General features: G+C 36.3%; 1 protein-coding gene across 4 annotated transcripts in view; it reads right to left on the reverse strand.

Moving 5' to 3' along the window:
• Positions 1-8,432: 8,432 nt before the first annotated feature.
• Positions 8,433-23,705, reverse strand: part of LOC134536889 (uncharacterized) — a 51,386-nt gene continuing 36,113 nt past the window's right edge. For 2 of the 4 annotated variants that reach the window (XM_063376962.1, XM_063376972.1), the window contains 3 exons: positions 15,655-15,843; positions 13,665-13,985; positions 8,433-9,472 (listed from right to left, as the gene is read on the reverse strand). In XM_063376962.1, coding sequence (XP_063233032.1) covers positions 9,137-9,472; positions 13,665-13,985; positions 15,655-15,831 — 834 coding nt within the window. In that variant the 5' untranslated portion in view covers positions 15,832-15,843 and the 3' untranslated portion in view covers positions 8,433-9,136. The remainder of the gene's footprint in view (positions 9,473-13,664; positions 13,986-15,654; positions 15,844-23,705) is intronic. The other 2 variants (XM_063376954.1, XM_063376982.1) reach the window with 1 other exon arrangement.

A 23,705-nucleotide genomic window follows, 5' to 3' on the forward strand; every position in this document is an offset into this window, starting at 1 on the left:
CATTAAAATTGTCAGTACAGTAAGTCCCTATCAAGAAGTGTCTTAGTGTACTTAAAACTTTAGGCTTATTAACAGGGAAATTCCATTAAAAGGATAAAATTGTATGTATTTCCTTAAGTGTAATTATCTTAAAAGGATTTTACATTTTATTAAAAGACTATAACAAGTTTTGTCCAAAGTAAGAACTATAATCTTTCATTTGAGTACCTATGTAATTTAGCAGGCTCCAAGTTACTTCTGAAAATGCTTCCTGCTGTATTTCTGTCATCCAAGAGCAGTAAAGAAACAATTCAAGCATTTAGACCAATTACAGTACCTCCCCTACAAATTCAAAGTAATGAATCATTCATTATGCAATCAGCAATTCTACATATAATCATGATAAGCCAAAATTGTGTGCAGTGTGTGTGCATGTCGATGAATAATTGTTAACAAACATATTGTTCTTTGCTCCATCTTACAGAAATGGTCAAATTTAAAATGTTGCTTAAACAATTCATTATTTTCACAGTGATCAACATTGAAAACCAAAATCAATAAATAATAAATCTTAATGTATTTTAATTTGTTTTAAAATTGGAGCCCAAAAGCCAAGGTTTAATAGCCCAATTTCTAGCCAACTATAAAAAAAACATTAATTTAACTAAATAATTGTTACTTCAAAAATAAATTTCCAGAACACAAAAACAAACCTCTGAACATTCAGCTGTTAGAACTCATTCAACATAAAAACTTTGAGATATATTTATTATAACAAGAAGAGATTTTTATTGTCAATTATGCATACATAGGGTTGTACAATACAATTCATTCATGGTATACACAATTATTTTAACTCAAAACCTTAAAAAATCAATCTTATTTAAAACTTATGTGGTTGATTCGTAGGTGCTCTCATATCAAAGGTTTTTATTCTGCTGACAACATTTAATACATTTATTGTAATAGATAAATGTTTAAATTATAATATTAATTTATATGTAATCAAATCATTTTGAATAGTGAAGGACAATTTTTTTAAATTAGTAGTAAAGTTCATTTAAGATAGTAAATAAAAATATAACATTATTTACTAAATATTATTAATTTTGTTTTCCACTTGGTAAACATGTAAATGTTGAAATAAGATGGTGAGTTAAATAAGCTTAGTTTCAGCTGGACAGCAATAGAGCATGTCATTTTGATTCCTGAAACAGAAAGTTGATTTTTGACAGCTGTCATATGAGTCACATGTAGCAGTGTATGCACATGATGGAAGAATATTTTATATAGAATATATTGATAGGTTTACTAGGGCCCAACATAAAGTATTAAATGTACCATGAATGGGTTTAAACATAGTATAATAAAGGTAATTTTTTTTTAAAATTATTTAAAAAAAATGTAGATAGGTAAAAATATTACATCACAATTATAAATTATGCCTATTTAAATCCCTTGAAACTTTTTATTTTACAAAATAATAATAAACATCACAGGGTGCACTGTAGTTAGGGACAATATTTTATTGTGAATAGCAATAAAACTTAAAAAAAAAAATAAGTACATAACATGAAATTCATGTTAATATATCATATACCACAAAGGCACTAGTTGAGCTACAAAATAAAACAATTCAAACCTAATTGTACTTAAATTATTGAAATTTATAAATCAAGTGGGTACTAAAAATTCATGTTACCTGATTAAATTATCATGCATCTCTTAATAGCTCATTTTTATATTACAGATTCTGATGAATACAGTGTGTGTGTGTGTGTGTGTGTGTGTAATGTTCACCAGAGGTTTTAAAAATGTATCGTGAGAGATCTAATTAAGTTAGCTACATGTTGTTTCAAGCAAAGTGAATTAAAAATCTGAAAGTGTTTTTCCACACCAACAGATGGCAATAAGTTGCAGTCTTCATTTGTCCCAGTCAATTGTTTGTGAAGTGTGTAACACATCAAGAGCACGCACGCGCATGGTGTGGTGTGGCTTTAAGACAAAATCAGTTACCCAGACTCAACGAAATAACCGGAAACTGTTTAATAGGAATGCGTTAAGAGACTGGCAACAACCTTTACTAGAAACCAGTAGTGTTCAGGACCGCAAAAGAAGTGACCAACTGGGTGTTAGTGATGAATTTGTCGAAAGAATCCAGGATACAGTTACACAATGTTCTAAAAAATCCACGTGCAGAGCTTAGCAAAAACTGTGTGCAATGGCACACAGTTTTGCGGAAGACGTTGAGGTAATGGGCATACAAGGTTCAGTTAGTGGAACAATTGAAACCTGGTGACTAAATCGCTCGCTAACAATTTTGGACAAAAATGCTGAGCAGCATGGACTATAATGAAGAATTCTTAAAAATATATATATATATTTTACAGATGCACTATTTCATTGATACGGGTCAAGTCCACAGACATATTGTACTCATTTGGGGCACCAAAAACCTACATGTGGTTAGAGAGCACATAGGGGTTGGTCCAAAAGTGAGTGTGCGGTGTGGGGTTATGCATGATCACTGATCAGGTTATTGGACCCTTCTTTATTCAAGAGCAGACAGTGAACATGAATAACTACCTAGACATGCTGCAACTGCATGCTGCACCATAAATTCAACACTTACAGCCTAACATGATGCAACCCCACAGGTACGTGCATACCTAAACAGAACATTTCCAGGAAGATGGACTGGCAGAGGTGGTACCATATTTAGGCTTCCACGTTTGACTGACATAACACCTCTGTATATTTTCTTGTGTGATTATGTCAAGAGCAATGTGTGCCAAGCACCAATTCCCTAATGGGCTTGATGCCCTGAAGACCTACATCGGGAACGTGATCTTGAATATTCCAGCAGACATGCTCCGCAGAATTATGGAAAGAACTATAATATTGTCTGGGCATTCTCCATGCTACCAAGAGGGCTCATATTGGGGTCTACCTAATTAGTGTAAATATTTCCAGAGTTTTGATTTGATCTACCAAATACCACATGTAGCTAGCTCAATTAGTTTTCAAGCTACAATTTTTCAAAATCCCTAGCTAGCATACTTTATACACACATGTAACTTGCTTGCAGCATTTGTATAACAAATTATTTTATTAAAAAAAATAAAGTTTGTATCACAATTCAAACAACACTATTATGGTGAAAACTGTATTAAGAAACATTTTATAATCATTTACACTGACTATTACACAGTCACCATAAATTAACAATATTTATAAAAATAAAACTAACAGCACTGAAATTTCCCCAAATTAATAACAAAATTTTAGCTATAAATTAAAATATAAACTCTTGCATCTTATTATAACATTGTTTTGTAACAATTCTTGTGCTTTGTTGTTGTATAATATACATTATGTTCACTCAATATACAACTAAATTAGCATACTTTAATAGGAATATGTTTCCCACCATTTTAACAATAGGTTTTGGTACAGTAGAAGCCTTTATTTAAAGATGATTTAGATGTAACAAAAACAAATGAGTGATGATTTTCACAGCATGTAAGTAACAGGTAAACAATTTTGTGTGAAAAGCAGTTCTATGTCATTCCAAATTTCATAATAAAAAAAAACTATTTTTCACACTGTCAACTATATTCAGTGTGTCAACTTGCGTTCAGTTCTTAAACATAAGACAGGTAAAAAAGAAGTGAATTGTGGCTACAACTGCTGATTTTAGCATCCAAACAGTCAAAATCACCCTTAAACACCCCACTCAACCAGAGACAAAACTTTTTTTTTTGATCAATCCAAACCATAGTACATATGAATACATTCTGAATCCATTGTAAACAGGGCTTCTACTGTATATGTAATGGTAACATTATATCACAGAAGCATATTTTATAAAAACATAACCATGAAAGCTATCTTTAATCTAGGCTAACAATTCACACCAGTGTTGGCAATATAAATCTATACAAATAATTCTGATTAACGCACTACGAGTAACAACATTCCTTTTTGTCTTGCTGTGTTAATGGCTTGCACAAGCTTATTGCTAAACTATCTACAAATAAGACACTAACGATAATAGTTCTTTTATATTGGTGTACATACTATTTCAGTGGATTATAGACCTCGAGGTATTCCCTCACACCATATTTTTAAAACTAGAACATTATAGACAGCAATTTTTTACACTCTTGCTGTTACTTATTTGTCTTACATTAGATAAACAGAGACAAAGAGGAGTGTATTATGGCTACAACTGCTGATCTTAGATTCTAAACAGGTCTAATTCACAACCCTAATTCCCCCACCACACCATGGATGAAACTTCATTTTAAAGTACTCAGCTGAACTGAAAACAACAAAAGTGTAATTCAATATCAGCACAGAGCTTGCATGGAAATGCTACAGTTCAGTTGCAACACAGATTTTTGAAAAATCTCAAATGTCTGGTCATGTCATCAGACTTCCACTTGTGTACTCAGGACCCATTCAGTGAAAGAGCTCTTGCCTTCTAGATATTTAATGAGTGATTAAAAATAAAATTAATTAAATAACATGCTCACTCCAAATTACCATATCAGTTTTATAGGTTGTTTGTTATAGATCATTCAGTAGATAAAATTGTAACTATACAGTTTTTGCTCGCAATGGTTTGACATGGAATCAACATGAATATAAAATTTAATGTGTGACAGAGAAAGGGTATTTTCCCCCTGTGCCACCACTGGCGGATCCAGAGCATGTCCCCCTGCCCCGAATCCTGAATGATTTTCAGATTACGTATCTCCAAATTCCTTATCATAGTTTACCAACTTACTAAAATATTACTTTACTGCAGTGCTATAGATAATAGGATGTTTTTGAACTAAAAATAAAATGTGCTATGTATTTCAAATGTAAATGTACTAAAATTGTATTGGAAAATTTAATTTGGCCCTCCCCTGGCCCTCATTCTGGATTTGCTCTTGTGTGCCACCCCCTCAAATGCACCCTTGTAGGATTTCTCTTAATAAGCTTAACACGATAGCATCTATGAGCTGATTCAAACTCAGCATGCTTGAATATAACCAGTTTGTGAATGAATATCAAAACTCACATAGAGAGGCAACAAAACTTTGGACTTGATGCATAAAAACATACACATTGATAAAAGAATATGTGAGGGAAAAGCTCATGTTGTAATCACTGATAACGCAAGATCTCCAAATAACTGGATTATAGTAAAAATATAATAGAGATAACCACAAATTACAATTAAACCATAAGTTTATAAAGATAAATGGGAAGATATGCACATGAAGTATAGGAAAAACAAAAACACACATACTCATATAAAATTATCATTACCTGAAAATTTAATAGAACTCTATAAGTCAAAAGAGTGTGTTTCAAAAAGTCATAACAATGTAAGCCAGTCTCAGTTTTATTTGGAAATGAGTTTTCATTTGTTGATTCAAAACATGAAGTCATTCTGATAAGTAGGTATTACCAATGTGAAAGTGGTAACTTATATTCCTAGCGTAAGTCAAACTTAATCCACAGTTTATATTCCTAGATTATAATTTTGTCTGGTTAACATGTTTTATCGCAACAAAGTTTAAGGAAAATATAGAAATTCTTTTCCGCATCAACAACAAACATGTTAAAATCAAAAGCAATACTCTCCTGTATTAAACAGGTAGTATGTACCAAAATATTATTGAAATATAGAAAAATAACCAAAAATGTTACAGTTGGAACATAAAACAAAAGTTTGAAAGAATAAACATAAAATGGCACATTCTATACGTGCCTCAGAGAGTAACCCATCATTTAAAAAATCAAGCCTGACAAAACATGCCTAGTCTTAGAAATCCTTTTAGATCTACAGTTATGTATGTGCTTGTCTAGACAAAAAGTTTCCAGAGTAATTAAAGTACCTAACAATGAATCTCCTATTAATCCTAATGATTTAGTAAGATGCAATCCAAGAACTCAGATCGAAACAAGTTTACAAACAGGTGTTCAGATCCCTATGAAAAGCAACTTTTTTTTCCAGGCTGATTGTACAGATCATTATAATATCATCTTGTTGCACATTTTCATCTAAAACTATTCCAGACACATGCAATAAATTAGTGTAAAAATGTGTAAAGCATGAACTGACTCATGAACACAAAAGTGTGATGCCAACCCTAGGGACTTCTCCGGCCTTGTTGAGTCAGTCTAGGAAGTCGGAATCCCCTTGGTGGCAGCGATCACCACAGCAACGCGCTCACGTCGCGAGGGCCGTGGGTTCCATCCCAACACCCCTGCGTGACTCAGATTTATGACCATAGTGTTCGGGGCCCGAGTCACTTGGAGCTCACCATGATCTTGCCGTCTCCCTGAGCCTCTGTGCATCATGTGCATCAGATCTAGTGCACCATCATCCAAACCCTCAGTGCCGGTGGCCATCATGTGTCGCACAGTGCTGTGCACCGTGTGCCCAGGAGCATTTGGGAAGGGGAGGGGATGGAATAGAAGCTCTTTTCTTGCAGTTTGCTTTCAAATTCTTTCCTTTGGTTGGTGAGAATGACAAATTTTTTAGGATTTCTTAGGATTTTGTACAGGAGGGGTGCATGTGCCAGAGGCAGTGTATTCTAGAGTTTTTTTTTTTTTTACTTTAGCAAACAGCTCTATATGTACCTGTTATGTTACGTGTATTAATATTAGAAGGGTTTTTATGTCAGACGTGTCCTGAAGTGCTACAGGCCAAAACGCACCGTAACATCACTCCTGCCTTAGGGACAGACCACTCCAGACATATGCTGGTAAAAGTTATGGAATTGTCTTTGTCTAACCTAAGCAGTGTGAGTCATTTCTCTAATAAAATAGCTAGTGAATGTGTGGATGTGATCTTAGAATATTTGCAATTGCTACAGTAGTAAATAACTTTGGGATAAATTATGTCAACATGCCTTGCAGAACATTTTTACATTACAAAAGCTATCTCAAATCTCAAGGAGTACCTCAAATCTATTCCTTGAGTTCCAATCTAGTTGTGAAGGGTTAAAAATAAAATAATGCAGGTACAAGACATAAAAAATATTAGCTATGGTGTTGAAACTTTCAACCGTTTAATCTGTTTGTTTCACAAATTTTTCTAAAGCAACACAAATTGTAATTTTCTTTATATGAATAAAATAGCATATCAAACATACAATATGTTAGGGAATGGTTTTAGGAGAGATATGAATAAAAATAGAGACCTAGTAAACTTCACATTTGTTAGTGATGAATTGTTGAAGTTACTAAATTTCCTTCAATAGTTTTCTTACAATAATTTCTTCTCCAACATAAAATCTTTCAAATACTAGAGATTCATTCCATATATTTACATGTTCAGGATATAAAATAATTTCTTTCTGTGTCAAAAATGCTTCTTGAAATTTGCCAAACTAGCAACCTGAGAGCATTGTAGCTATAGTCTAATTCCTTTGATAGCTACTTTAGGGATTAATAATATTGTCTTTTTAACTACACATGGGTATGTTTAAATTTTTTGATTTATCAATATTTCTTTCGAATATTGAATCTTTTGACAACTGAGGATTTGATGGTATGTATTTGATTGGCCCATCCCTACAAAAAAAAACATACAAATGCTTTCTAGTTCTGTCATCCTTCCTTGAGTTATATCAGTAGATGTTTTAATATTTCAATGATCTAAGATGCTTGAATTCAGTTTAACGCTACAGCTTGTGTCTCACTGTCAACATTTCGCATTATGGCCAATGCTAAGTTTTCCTCTGTGCCTAGACTATCACCCACCAGCTTGCTACGCAAGCATTACAACAGTCCAGTGACGCTCTAGTGTAGTGACTGCACACAGTACTTTCCAAGAGGACCGGTGTCCAGGTAATGCCTGATATGATCCCAGGATCATCATCTCAACCACTACATCCACCCCACCACTTCAAACTATTGTCAAAAAAACAGAAAACTAACAGGTCTCATAAATCTTTTAAGAAAAGTTTTTGTGTAGTAAAAAAAAAGGTCAGGTGGGATAAATTTTTAGTGGGGTGAAACTGAAATAAAATTTTCAAAAATATATTTTTACACTTTAAAATTCCTTAGATTAATTAAAAATATACTGAATTGTTTCTTGAAACTTATGCATTTGGAAACATTTCAGCATATTTAAAAATAATATTAATAGTATGTTAGTGTAAATAAAATTCAAAATTCTACCTCTGATTTACCCCAACACCAATTAACCTCATCATATGTACATTATAGCAAGTGCTGATATAATGTATCTGTGCCATTCTAAATATGTATAAAGAGAAACTTCAAACACACATTTCAGCTTTCTGTTAACACGGTTACTAAATTCTATAAAACGTAAATGCACAATAATAGGGCAGAGAAGGTTGTGCCAAACCGGCCTGGAAAACCACTGACAATAAGAAACTTTTACCCCTCATTTCATAGTGTATAAGAAAAAGTTAAATCCATAAATCTTCCACTCTAATATTTTAACATATAAGAAGTATACATATATATTTTCCACTACTGACGCAGAAGTGTAAATGTTTGACACAAATAAAATAAAACACCCATCTCAAAAAAAAAAACCACATGGTAAAGTGTAACAAACCCTTAAAAAAAGGTTACTTCATGGCAATAAATGAAAAGTGTTACACACTTATGATGGTTGAAAATTTATACCCATCTTATTGAAAAATTTGGCCTATCAACACTGAGTTGTTACTCAAGTGGTTTAAAGTGCACTATAAACTTGTGAGATCCCATCACCATAAGCGAACCATGTGACGAGAAACCCTATTTTACTATATTCTTTTACCCATAATTATCAATTATTCATCGAGATCACAACACATTACACACAAATAGGCTACACCAAGTTTGGAAACCACTGAACAATTATAAACTCTAGCATTATTAAAGTATTAAACTAACAGTGCATACTACATTGTCTAAAGTGCTAATAGACTTCCTTTTCTAAAATTTATTAAAAACAAAAATCTCTAAATTTTTTCAACATGATATTCTAAACAAATTTTTGAAAATTGATCCAATGAGTTATAAAAATGCTATTCCTTTTCTGTTTGCAGGGTATCTATAACATTCGTTTTTGCAGTTGGTTCCAGTCATATCACAATGAGAATATGGAATTGCACATTTAACAGGCACGTCGTTACACAAACACCCCTAGTTTATGCTGGACTAAACTGACCACCATTTCACGTCGCTGCTCATCGATGGCCTTGACGCGGGCTGCTTTCCGCTCCTGAGTCTGCCGCCTGACCTCGCAGTTGAAGATGCGCGGCATCACGAACTCGAACTGGGTCGGATTGGACAGCACCACCTTGTTGATGATGCGCAAGGCGGCAGGCAGCTCTATCTCTGGGGTTTGCAGCACTGGGACGATGCGGGCGGCAATGTTGGTGCTGCACGGCAAGCCCACGGTGTTGCGCACCAGGTGAGAGCAGAACTCGTCAGCTACAAAATGCTCCGTGATGTAGAACACCACCTGAAGAGAGGAAGAAAGTACTGTCTGTGCTGGGTAAGAGCAGAACTCGTCAGCTACGAAGTGCTCCGTGATGTAGAACACCACCTGAAGAGAGGAAGGAAGTACTGTCTGTGCTGGGTAAGAGCAGAACTCGTCAGCTACGAAGTGCTCCGTGATGTAGAACACCACCTGAAGAGAGGAAGGACGTACTGTCTGTGCTGGGTAAGAGCAGAACTCATCAGCTACGAAGTGCTCCGTGATGTAGAACACCACCTGAAGAGAGGAAGAAAGTACTGTCTGTGCTGGGTAAGAGCAGAACTCGTCAGCTACGAAGTGCTCCGTGATGTAGAACACCACCTGAAGAGAGGAAGGAAGTACTGTCTGTGCTGGGTAAGAGCAGAACTCGTCAGCTACGAAGTGCTCCGTGATGTAGAACACCACCTGAAGAGAGGAAGGAAGTACTGTCTGTGCTGGGTAAGAGCAGAACTCGTCAGCTACGAAGTGCTCCGTGATGTAGAACACCACCTGAAGAGAGGAAGGACGTACTGTCTGTGCTGGGTAAGAGCAGAAATCGTCAGCTACGAAGTGCTCCGTGATGTAGAACACCACCTGAAGAGAGGAAGAAAGTACTGTCTGTGCTGGGTAAGAGCAGAACTCGTCAGCTACGAAGTGCTCCGTGATGTAGAACACCACCTGAAGAGAGGAAGGAAGTACTGTCTGTGCTGGGTAAGAGCAGAACTCGGCAACTACGAAGTGCTCCGTGATGTAGAACACCACCTGAAGAGAGGAAGAAAGTACTGTCTGTGCTGGGTAAGAGCAGAACTCGTCAGCTACGAAGTGCTCCGTGATGTAGAACACCACCTGAAGAGAGGAAGGACGTACTGTCTGTGCTGGGTAAGAGCAGAACTCATCAGCTACGAAGTGCTCCGTGATGTAGAACACCACCTGAAGAGAGGAAGAAAGTACTGTCTGTGCTGGGTAAGAGCAGAACTCGTCAGTTACGAAGTGCTCCGTGATGTAGAACACCACCTGAAGAGAGGAAGGAAGTACTGTCTGTGCTGGGTAAGAGCAGAACTCGGCAACTACGAAGTGCTCCGTGATGTAGAACACCACCTGAAGAGAGGAAGGAAGTACTGTCTGTGCTGGGTACGAGCAGAACTCGTCAGCTACGAAGTGCTCCGTGATGTAGAACACCACCTGAAGAGAGGAAGGAAGTACTGTCTGTGCTGGGTATGAGCAGAACTCGTCAGCTACAAGTGCTCCGTGATGTAGAACACCACCTGAAGAGAGGAAGAAAGTACTGTCTGTGATGGGTAAGAGCAGAACTCGTCAGCTACGAAGTGCTCCGTGATGTAGAACACCACCTGAAGAGAGGAAGGACGTACTGTCTGTGCTGGGTAAGAGCAGAACTCGTCAGCTACGAAGTGCTCCATGATGTAGAACACCACCTGAAGAGAGGAAGGAAGTACTGTCTGTGCTGGGTAAGAGCAGAACTCGTCAGCTACGAAGTGCTCCGTGATGTAGAACACCACCTGAAGAGAGGAAGGAAGTACTGTCTGTGCTGGGTAAGAGCAGAACTCGTCAGCTACGAAGTGCTCCGTGATGTAGAACACCACCTGAAGAGAGGAAGGAAGTACTGTCTGTGCTGGGTAAGAGCAGAACTCGTCAGCTACGAAGTGCTCCGTGATGTAGAACACCACCTGAAGAGAGGAAGGAAGTACTGTCTGTGCTGGGTAAGAGCAGAACTCGTCAACTACGAAGTGCTCATTGATGTAGAACACCACCTGAAGAGAGGAAGGAAGTACTGTCTGTGCTGGGTAAGAGCGGAACTCGTCAGCTACGAAGTGCTCCGTGATGTAGAACACCACCTGAAGAGAGGAAGGAAGTACTGTCTGTGCTGGGTAAGAGCAGAACTCGTCAGCTACGAAGTGCTCCGTGATGTAGAACACCACCTGAAGAGAGGAAGGAAGTACTGTCTGTGCTGGGTAAGAGCAGAACTCGTCAGCTACGAAGTGCTCCGTGATGTAGAACACCACCTGAAGAGAGGAAGGAAGTACTGTCTGTGCTGGGTAAGAGCAGAACTCATCAGCTACGAAGTGCTCCGTGATGTAGAACACCACCTGAAGAGAGGAAGGAAGTACTGTCTGTGCTGGGTAAGAGCAGAACTCGTCAGCTACGAAGTGCTCCGTGATGTAGAACACCACCTGAAGAGAGGGAGGAAGTACTGTCTGTGCTGGGTAAGAGCAGAACTCGTCAGCTACGAAGTGCTCCGTGATGTAGAACACCACCTGAAGAGAGGAAGGAAGTACTGTCTGTGCTGGGTAAGAGCAGAACTCGTCAGCTACGAAGTGCTCCGTGATGTAGAACACCACCTGAAGAGAGGAAGGACGTACTGTCTGTGCTGGGTAAGAGCAGAACTCGTCAGCTACGAAGTGCTCCGTGATGTAGAACACCACCTGAAGAGAGGAAGGAAGTACTGTCTGTGCTGGGTAAGAGCAGAACTCGTCAGCTACGAAGTGCTCCGTGATGTAGAACACCACCTGAAGAGAGGGAGGAAGTACTGTCTGTGCTGGGTAAGAGCAGAACTCGTCAGCTACGAAGTGCTCCGTGATGTAGAACACCACCTGAAGAGAGGAAGGAAGTACTGTCTGTGCTGGGTAAGAGCAGAACTCGTCAGCTACGAAGTGCTCCGTGATGTAGAACACCACCTGAAGAGAGGAGGGAAGTAATGTCCATTCCAAATGTATTGGCAGGTGAAAATTGTTGGGTTAAGGCAATTTTCACTGCATAATACTTTAGAAGAGCCATAACATTCATTATAACATTATAAAATTCTATATATAGCCTAATCATCAAGAACGTCAGTTAAGAATATCCGTGTAGAAAACCAACTAGAGGAGAAGAAGGGCTCACAAGTCATTAAGATATTTGGTTTTAAACATAATGAAGATTAAAATTAAATTAGTACTTTAGTTCTTACCAGTGCTGCAGATACCTGAAATCTTATACAAATTGCCCTAAAAAAAGGTAACTTTAAAAAACCACTTAATGTAAAAATTTTATAACAATTGCCATACAAAGTTTTAACAACAGTTTTCTATCAGAGTGAAATAAGACAAAAACTACAATAGACTAACTGCAGAAAATAACAGGGAACAGAAATTAAAAAAAGCCACTGATCACTAGACCTGAAAGACTGTTGAAAAAAAAAATTATTTTGGTAGTTAAAAAAATCACACTTAATATATTTAACTGAAAAAAATTGGTTGTATGTAAAGTCGGTTTACGGACAATAGTTTAACGTGATGTCATTACGAAACATTAATGAAATGATTGATCCAGAAGAAAATGAAATATCATATTCGGCCTGAGACTGAGCCGTAATAGGTTTTTGCAACCAAACCATTTAGGCATTAAAAATATGTTATTCTTTGAGGAAGTAATTTTTTTTTAATTTTTCTATCTTTTGTATGATAAAATCTACCTCTGCATACTTTTATGCATAATATTGAATAATTTTTATTGAATTATCACTATTTTGTATGGATACAAGAAGGAGTGAAATGAAATCTACATTTTAATTGATAAATTTACTTTTATTTGCACTCATTAATTCAAATATGTTTATTACTTTTGTAGTTACGTGCGCGCCGTATTAGTTTTACAAGTGCAAAAATGGGAGGTATCGCGGCGGTGGGGATTCGATTCCTCAACCTTTGGATTAGTAGTCAAATTCAAATGTTTTTATTATCATATATTTTACACTGTACAGTTATGGTATTTACAATGTGACATCCCAGCACTCAGTGCTCTTTTGCCTAAACTAATTTGTATATGTACATAAAAAATTATTTAACTAAACATTTTATACATGAAAGGAAAATTTAAAAAACAGATGCTAACCACACGGCCATGAGCTCATCTTGGAAATAATAATTTCAGAAGTTGTATATATGCTTATAAATATTTTGTTTTGTGAGGAAACTTTAACTCTTTCGCTGCAGGATGTGTAACATAGCATTCAGCGCTGAGCAGTCAAGGGTTTTTGGCAAAAATACCAACACACAATAATACTTTTTTCTAGGGAGAAAAAAGACACGCTACTTCAATTTAACAATTTTACAAGTGGCAGCACCAAATAAAAACTACTACGACCATGGACACGCACCTTAGAAATATTTCATGCATTTGAGATGAGTTGAACGATTCATACCTTAGTGCTCTTCTGGATTGCGGTCATGACAGATGAAAATTTGTCCTGCCCCATAACTTCTTCGACAAAAAAGCCCAACAAGTTAAACTTGCTGGCAACATCTTTAGCAAACTCAGATGCGACCAGGCAGTCTATTTCTGCGCTGACCACGCAGAAGTCGAACTGCTCGTCAACCAGCATGGGTAACTTCTCGTCCAACTCCGCCACCACAGCCTGCTCTATCGCAGCCAGAACGCTGGCGTTGGTCACTGCATTCGCCTGGGTGACAGCACTTTCTATCACACCTGCAAGCTTGTGGTTCGGCCACGTTGACAAAACCACCTACACACATAAGACAAACTTATTAAGAACGGCAGGCCATAATACATTTCCTTACTTAGCATAACTCCTTAAGACACCAGAATAGAGTGAGAGGTCTTTAATCCAGCATTCTAATGTTCACATTTTTTCAAGTGAATTTGGTCGATCTTAGCTGCCAGGTTGCATTAATACTCTGCTGATGTGTTTTAGTTTGCTAAGAGTTTATCATTACTGCTGGTTTTCATTTCAGTAGTGTTTTTCATGTTTTATGGTGAGTTACATTTCACAATTCATTTCCATGATGATTTTTTCAAGAAACTATCAATCACGGACAAATGTAAAATCAGAGACTCTTTTAAAGTAAAAATTGTTTGTATTTTTTCTTTTCATAGAATAACTTATTACAATTTGTTTAAAAATAATCACTGAAGTGTATGTTAATTTAACTTAAGTATTTTAGTTAAAAACTACAATGACATTCAATAATCTGGCAATATTAATAATCTCGCATGGCCATGGTACACAAATACTGGATTTAAGACTTTTCATTGTATTTAAGTTACATTAAGAGAAGTATATTAGAAAAAAATACAACAAAAAGTTCATGCAAAAAATAATTACATAATAACTCAACACAATAAAGACCTTACCTTTAAGATATCTCAAGAAGAAGCAGAAGAAAGTTTATGCTCCACATCGCAAGACTAAGCACAATAAGCAGAGCAAGATTCTATGGTTTGAGTGTTGGGTCAATTTAGTTTTCATAAGTCAAGATTTCGGTGTGGTTTTATTTTTATAAATTCCATGTAGTAGTAAAAAAATTTCCATATTAAAAACAATTAGGCTTACACTAAAATTTTCCTTACTACATATTTTACAAAAAAAAAAAATTCCACTGATGCATACTACATTATTTATAGTAAAATTACTTTAATTAGTAATTCTCTCTTATAAAAATAAAAAAATAATAATAATAATTAAAAATGAGTGAAGGGTTGCACAACCATGCAAGATAAAAAAAAGTTTTCCTGTACATTTAGTCCATTGTTCTCTTCTCTGTAGAGGATCTTGTATTTAATACGAAATTCATGTTGAAATAAAGATAATTATTTAATTATATATATTAAATGATTACACCTCTGATATTTTGCAGCTAAGATCCCAATTTGTATTTCGTTCAGGTGCTATATTGTGTATTATTTGCATTTTGGGGGTATATTGTGTATCAACATGCTTTATGGTGTAATTAGAGTTTAGCCACAATTCATCATAAAATCTTGTCCCAAACATTAAGGCTTCAATCATGGACCAAATGGAAAACCACCCACCACTGGTATAAATAAGTTAGGTCTCAATCCATGACTCAATTATTAGATGGTAATATTTTGCTGCATGAATAAAGGAATAAGCAGCACAAATGAATGTGATGATGCTTACCGTCTTGTAGACATCAAGACTGTTGAAGACAGGCGAGGGGTGGAGTTGTGAGGCAGAGCAAAGAGAGAATGATTTGGTTGGAGGGTGGGGGGGAACGAGAGAAACCAGCCCACTGCAATGTCCACCATGGTTACCTGCTTGCCGGACTTGCATGTTTCGGATGCCCTTGGTCGAAAGGCGAGTGACATGACCACTCGAACTTTCGAGCAGCGTGAGTGCGGGAGAACTAATGGAGTGTGGCCCTGGACCTCACCTCCAGTGTCTGGCACTCTGCCGGGGAGACAGGAACCAGCGGGAACACTGCATTGCTGCGAGACACGGCGGGCCCGTCTCCGCTCTCCCTCCGTTTCCTCCTCCAGGGGTAGCACGGCAACAACCTCTGCAGAAGTCCGGTCTTCCTTGTGTAGCGAACCCTCTTCCTGGCGGCCATCGCACGCTACTGCTGCAACAGACACCCCCGGTTGTGACATATCTGCCATTCTCACCTGCAATGAAGAGCTGCAAACGTTGGAACACACGTTTGCTTCGCAGCCACATCGTATGGGATGTAAACAACTTAAAATTTCCAAAACTAAAATAATTACCATCACATAAAATGACGCATAAAAAAAACCTTGCAGAGCATGTGGCTGATTTTCTGTGGCCACAACACAAATTTAGATCAAAAGAAGGAATATTCAAGAAACAGCTATACCCTTGCGTATCCTAAGAGTGAAGGAGCTTGTCAAAGATGTATCAATATGTGCAGTAAAAATTTTCTTAAGAACCATATGTACTAAAAATAAATTCAAATCAGTATATAAATTATAATTATATATACATTTAAGTACTTCACTAAATTGAATCACATAAATTTATAGCTAGACTTCAAACATACATGTAGTCAGACCACACTGTGTTCCAATTTGATGTCATAACATGAGGTGCTGAAGTGTGTCCCGTTTTAGAAACAGTAGATGTATGTGTACACATATATGTGTTGCATGGTTACTAATTTTTTATTAAGTAGGTACACATCTTCACATTCCTTCTTTCGAGTAGTTATACACAACGAACAAACAAGGACCAATGCCACAGGTGCAAAACAAATTTTTAAACAGACAAGGACTTCAAGTTGGCTAACTGGGGGGGAAGTAGTGAGAAATTGTGGGAGAACACGGACTACGGAGTTGCCATTCTGCTTATAGAACCAGCCCCATTCTGCGGGTCACAGCCTTGCACCAAAATGCGGGAAACACGGAGATGCACTCTGTTCAAGATATGGTTATCACTTGCTTGATAGGTGCTGCAAGGAAAATTGAGAGTTTGACAACTGAATATTTTTTATGAACTTAACAAAACAATTACTAATCATCATTAAGTAATCTGGTGCTACATGAATCTGTGTTTAGTGATTCTTGTTATTCATTAATTAATGTCATTCTATACACTCCTTTCCTAGTTCATGTTATATTCATTGTTTCACTGTTTTTATATTAACTGAGATGTATTGTATCCTTACTTCTGTTTTTTGTGTTTTTGTATATGACTGTATTTGTATGTTTTTTTCGTCGCTGCTGCTGCTACATGGTCCACTCGCCTTCCGTGTGTAGGCCAGCACGGATGTACCTACCTGCTGTGGTTTCCTCTCAGGTAAAAGCGTAACTACTGTTGGTGCCGACAGTTTAGGGGTGTCCACAAAGTAGCACCAATCACTACCATTCTTGACTTATACTTGTCGTGCCCACCGCCCAAGCCCTCGGGTGTTGGTGGGCATGCAACAAATTTAAAATAAATAAATAAAAATACGTATTTCGATGTCAAAACTAGAATTTTTGCTGAAGTACCTGTCAAAAACAGTAACCCCTCATCTTGACCAGAGTGTATTTGTTTAATTTTTCACACACTTGCCTACAAGGGTCAGGCTTCAAGTGTTTCTCATTTAACAATTAGTGCAGTTTGCAATACCTTGTTCACTAGGATTTTTCAATAAGTTTGGCGTTGTGTGGGGAAAGGAAACTAGTAAATTTCCTAACAACCCATAAAAGGAGATACTCTCACCAATAACACATGTGAGAAAGTGCAAGTTTTCAAAACAATGTGAAAAAGTGGGTTAAGGCAAGTTAAAGATAGTGTGGTAACGAACATATAGTTATGTCTAGTTATTTGGCCCTGTCTGGCTGCTCATGACAAGCTCTGAAGGGTAAATATTCACTATCTTGATTCTTCCTAGGTTTTTTGTTTCTTGCAGGAGCACCCAACTGCCAGCCACTCGCTGTTTCTTGGCCACAAACACACAGTCCCTCTTGAAAACAACATTCAAATTACATAAAGTGCCTTCCTGGGAAAATGGGCTAGCACTCATTTCTGTAATAGGAATTATAGTTTAAAATTAAAAGTTTGGGCAAAACACCAGCTGATTTCTGCACATTACTAAATGAGTATCCATCCAAAACTGGACAGCAAGCTAATGTTAATAAGTAGTAATTTTTTTGTAATTTGTTTTTGTTCCGGAGCTTTACCAAACTACGCTCAATCACTGCATGATTACAAACATTAGGCCCACAATGTCATTTCTGGCTGAAGCAAAAAGGAACACAATGAAATGTATGGCATGAGTGAATGAATGAATGAATGAATGACAGCTTAACAACTCACAGGCATTGAGATAAATATTGACAATGGATGGGGGGAATGGGAGTACAGAGAGAAAACCAATCGGCTCACTGTAAAGTACGCCACCCTTTCCAACTTGCGAGAACAGTGTATATACGCTAATTTGTAACAAATTTCCCTTACTTCTTCCAGACCAAAATTTGATTTTTTTTTAATAATAATTTACCTATGTTGAAATTTTCTGAAAGAATTATAGAAAATCAAATCTTCACCATCCCCATAGCTGTCCAGGTTCGCTCATTACTTCATTTAAAATAGAACCTTTAATATGCCATTTTATAGTGTGTATGACAAATGCAGAAAAACACTATAATAAAAAAGTGTTTACCAAATCTAGGGTGATGGTAGACTGTAGCATGACATTTCCCCCTCAAATTATCATCACTAAAGAACTTCCATAACATTTTCAGGCTTTTAAGTATGATCTTTGACTAATTTCAACTTCCCTGACTTTTCCCCCCCTTATTTTTAGAATGTGGACAATATAGAAAACTACTGGTTTGATCCTAACTGGGAATCGAACCCGGATTGCTTCGTGGTTGGTGACCACTCAACTAACTACCAACAACCAAGTACTCCTGAGAAATCAGTTAAGTAAGGAAAGAACAGAAATGGATTGCAATTATGAACATTGTGGTATGTGGGCAGTCTTCATCCAGTAGCAATGTTGCCATAACCTTCTCCCAAGTTCCAGTAACTCTTTAACCACCATGCTGTCAGCCAGGGGCGTACGAAAGGGAAAATGAGAGGGGGGGGAAGATGAGAGAATACCCCCCTCCCAAAATCCTAAAAAAAAACTATCATTCCTACCAAAAAATGGAAAGGATTTGAAAGCAAACATTGGTAAAATGTTTCTACCATCTATCACTCCCCTCCAAATGAAATTCTGCATATCCCCCTGTTTTGGCAACTACTTTCTCATTAGGAGGCTTCAACGTATTGTTGCATATATCCACCGTACGAAACCTGAGTCACGACTCTCTCTTGAACGGTTTGGTTTCATCAAAAAAGCTAGTAACGTAAGAAAAGCTTCAGTGTCAGAGGACAGCAAGGAATTTTTTTGTAAACTCTATTCTTAAACAATGCAATCATTCTTTGTGCTTGCTCGAGGAATCATAGGGTGAATAACCAGGAGGCTGGCTTGAGCACCCACAGCCATCGCTGCAGGATGACCACCTAGGCCTGAGCCCTCGAAGTTCTCCACAGATGGAAAATCTCCGACCAGGTTGGGAATTCAATCCGGGACCCTAAACTTGCCAATCAGAAACCCTAAAAACAATGAGCCAAAGGTCAAGACTCCTTTATTTGTTTCAAAAAAATTTTTTTACACACAGTTTTCATCACAATAAGGAAGAACTTGCAAAAAGGCGTTGAAAATTTTAATTTTTACTTATTATTCTTGACAAATTTTATTTGGCTAATGTGTTGTGATACAAACACTTATTTACCAAAAATAAGAGCTAAACATATTTTTGGGCCAAATAAAGTGTCTAAACACAAAATATTAACATTATCAAGTAATAGAACTACAAAACCCAAAACCTTTTACGCCTAGTCCATGCCTCTTTTTGGGTTTTGAGTGGCCATAACTGTTAACAGGTCATGATCATTTGGCAAAGTCAAAGGTCATAGATTTGATTCCAATCCCTTAATTGAATTATATGTATGAGCACTGAACTAGCACTCAAGTGGTTCAACAACCACGATAATCTCAGGGCTCCTGTTATCTTACCTTATGTTGAGAACCATGTGATGTAAATAAAACCTTCCCTAATTACGTACTGCTCCTCCTTGATGGCATGTACATATTGTAGGAGGGTAATTGACTTTTTTAGGATGAATAGACACATCAATGAATGACAAAGAACTAACTTTTGAACAATTATAATTAATTTATAGGGGTTTACATATAATTATTAACATTTATACTTACATAACATGTCTTAAAAAGGTAAACTTTTTAAAGTTACATCTCTATGTCCTAGAGTAGGTATGCTAGGTACTCCATGTTGTAACAATGGAAATAAATAAATAATAAATAAATAAGCATGAATACTTTAAGATACAACATAGATTAACATTTCATTAAAATAACCAAATAACGTTTGGTGTAATCACAAGCATGAGAGATGGTTTTTTTTAAAACGGTTTTATAAGCTTCATTTGTAACTATGTAATCAAATCTTGGAAGTCAATTTTAACATACTTCTGTCTTATAGATTTGAAATTTGCAAGTATATGTATTCCGGAAAACAATACAATAATTTATGACTCTGACCAGAATAGTGGGGTGGTCTCTTCTTTCATTTCATAATGGCTAGTGATAGAAAATTTAAAACAACTGATATCAAGCACCCCACAATTTTTTTTTCATTAAAATTGTTTTATTTATTACTTGATTCTTAATTTAAGCTTATTAAAACAATATATGTTATAAAGAGATGTAGTTCATTCTATCGCTGCTAAAAAAATTATTTAAATTTAAATATATATATTTTTACTTTTCAGTTTATACAATAATAAAAGTGTGATTTCTTTGTTTTTCAAAATAATTTTATTACTTTTTACAAATGAGGTGATAGGATAGATGTATAACTTCTCTTTTATTTGAATGACAGACAGCAGACCTACATTTCTGAACAGGATACAACTAATTATAGTCTTTCAACAATCAGGATAGTATACAATTAACTAGTACCTATCTATAGCAACTATCTTAAAGACAAGATGTAAAGAAAGAATGCCTTACACACCAACTTATATAACACCAGAATAAACATGCACAAATATGTAATTACCAACACCTGCTCCTCCACTTATTATGTAACAAATACAAGATGATATAAATACCATACCAAGCAAGAAATAATTTCAGTGTCTTCCAAACAAAGCAATTAGCAAGCAAAAATGACCTTCTATTACTTATTAATTTGTAAGAGTTTCATTCACAGACTTTAGGCAATGCTACATTGTTTGTCTGCCAGTCCAACTCATGCAACGCCTGTGAGGCCAACAACAACGAAAACACACTAAAACGACATCATTTAAGCAGCCTACATACATCACATTTTTAGGGTATTTACCCTAAAATTTGAGGGAAGTAACGTACAGATACTAGAAAAATGAGACTCAATAAACATAACCAATATATCCAATTACGAGAAAAGACAGACAATGTTCAGACAAATCCTCAACCATCTACAAGCATATCAAACAACAACACTTTACAAACAAGCACTCTACTGAACAACTTCCCGAAAACTCGTCAACGTTGTGGACCAGCCTGAATTAGTGAAATAAATTCTACTCCCACTGAACAAGTTACCTTGCAGACACACACACCAGAATGATATCCTCCAGCTCTGGGAAATACCCATGCTCAAAATGTACTCATACTGGAAATTCATTCACTTCAAGTGCACTAAGTGAGCTCATCCCCTTCAACGAAACTAATGAACCAGGAACCAATACCTGGAACTTAATCTTCACATCAGCCAACAAAATCTAAAAATACAAGATCCTCTACAGAGAAGAGAACAATGACAACTAAACTTTCTCCTCTTCCATTATGGCTTACACTGTCATGTCACTTTCAACTCTACCTAAAAATACCAACTGCTCACTTAAGAAAATTCTTGAATACCTTAGTATCAAACATCACCAGTGCAGAGGCTTACAACTCACCAAGACAAGTCAGATGCATTGTCCACTTCCTATTATATATTGCTAGCTTTTACCCGCGGCTTTGCTCGCGTTGATATCCTTAAATAAGTATCAAAGATCATTGCAAAGAAAATAAAATAATATGGTAATTGGTTTTTTTTATTGTGTGACTGGGATCATCAATAGTTAAAAATTCTAAAATACAATTTAGCTTAAAAAACTGAAAACATGCTTTATTGAAATATGTTTCACTATTACAAAAAATAAAATTTAAATAACAACATTTTAAAAAGTTCAAAGTATTAACGTATAATAAATTAAAATTTCTTTAAAAGAGCTTAAATCAGAGTATCATTCAAGGATGCTCCTGTATACTATGTTATAAGTTTTTCTGTCTGGTGCAAACATGCGTAGATTTCGGCCATTGGACACACGCAAACAGGCTACATATAGTTGGCCATGAGAAAAGCACTGCTTTTCCAAATGCACCCCTGCTACCTGCAATGTTTGCCCTTACGCTTTGTTGATGGTAACAGCAAAACTAAGTCTGATGGGAAACTGAACTCTTTTGAATTGTAACTGTAGATCAGTGGGGATAATTGGAATTCGAGGTATGACAACACTTTCCCCTTTACCGACACCTGTTAAAATGGTGGCACCAAATATATTCTGCCCCAATGTATGATCCGAAGCCTCGTTCCATTACATAGTCAAGGAGCATCTAGATTTTGCATAAGCATGACTTGTACATTTAGTTTCATTTGAAGTTTATGTGAGGGTACAACTGAAAGTTCAAGTGATGATTGTATCTATTGACAAATACTCCTTCATTTCACCTTGCACCTCTTTTAAAATATAAGTGTTTATTTTATTAACGATATAATTTTTTGGCGCCAATATTGCTCTTGCGCACAACCACTGATCACTATTCAAACTTTGTTGCAAGTCCAGGAAATCTTGGGTAATAAGATCATCATTTTCTACTAAATTACAAAATTCTCTAAAAAGTAAAAATGTAACCTTTAGCATCAATGTCCAAACAACCATCAACGAAGAAAAAAACAGACACCTAACCTCAAAAATTAAAGAAGTTCAAGTATTGCTTGGCGGTGACAGAAAAATAAAATTGAATAGTGTATTGACCGCTGGCATTACAGTATTAGATTGGTGAATTATTTTATTTACTTATTGAAACAACAGAGAGCGTTAAATTTCATTTAACTTTCTTAAACTCTCAGTCGGACGATCATACATACCGATAACAATTTTTTTGCCCTTCAAAAAAAATATATATATATTTTTTTTTAATTTATAAAAAAGTGTCTTATGTCCTTTACTTTACCCTTGAAAATGTGCACACAATATTTCACAGATAATCAGTTGAGTAGTTTCCGTGTGAAAGCGTAACAAACAAACAAACTCACATTCACATTTATAATATTAGTAAGGAACCAAAATATGGTCTCTCCACACACCTACCATTTGGCAGTCAGGTATCCCAACAAACCAACATCAACAAACTGAAAGAACTACCAAGAATTGCACAAACAGAACCACAACACCTAAACTGTGTTCAATATATCGAAAAGTTAAAAAAGAACATCAAAACCTACTGAAAACTACAATTGCAAGAGCTAAGAACAGATCAAAACCAAAATTTAATTTCACAAAAATAACTGCTCAAAATATATGGCACGTCACCACCATCCTACATAAAGTCAAATCATAAAATATCATAATGCTGAACCAACCTTCAAGACATGTTTCAACAAATGGAAAAGTCTATGAAATCACAATAGAAAATACTAATAACATTCAGCCCACACTCATATCAAGAGAAACAGACTGATCAGGATTCCACTTAGATCAATTACCAAATGTTGCTTCAGCCATTCAAGGAGCCCTGCATTGACAATACAAATGTAGAAAACTGAAATTATTAATCTTAGGCACGGAATCGTTCAGACATTAAGCACAAGCACAATG

This window comes from Bacillus rossius, chromosome 1 (assembly GCF_032445375.1).
Source record: "Bacillus rossius redtenbacheri isolate Brsri chromosome 1, Brsri_v3, whole genome shotgun sequence".
NCBI lineage: Eukaryota > Metazoa > Arthropoda > Insecta > Phasmatodea > Bacillidae > Bacillus > Bacillus rossius.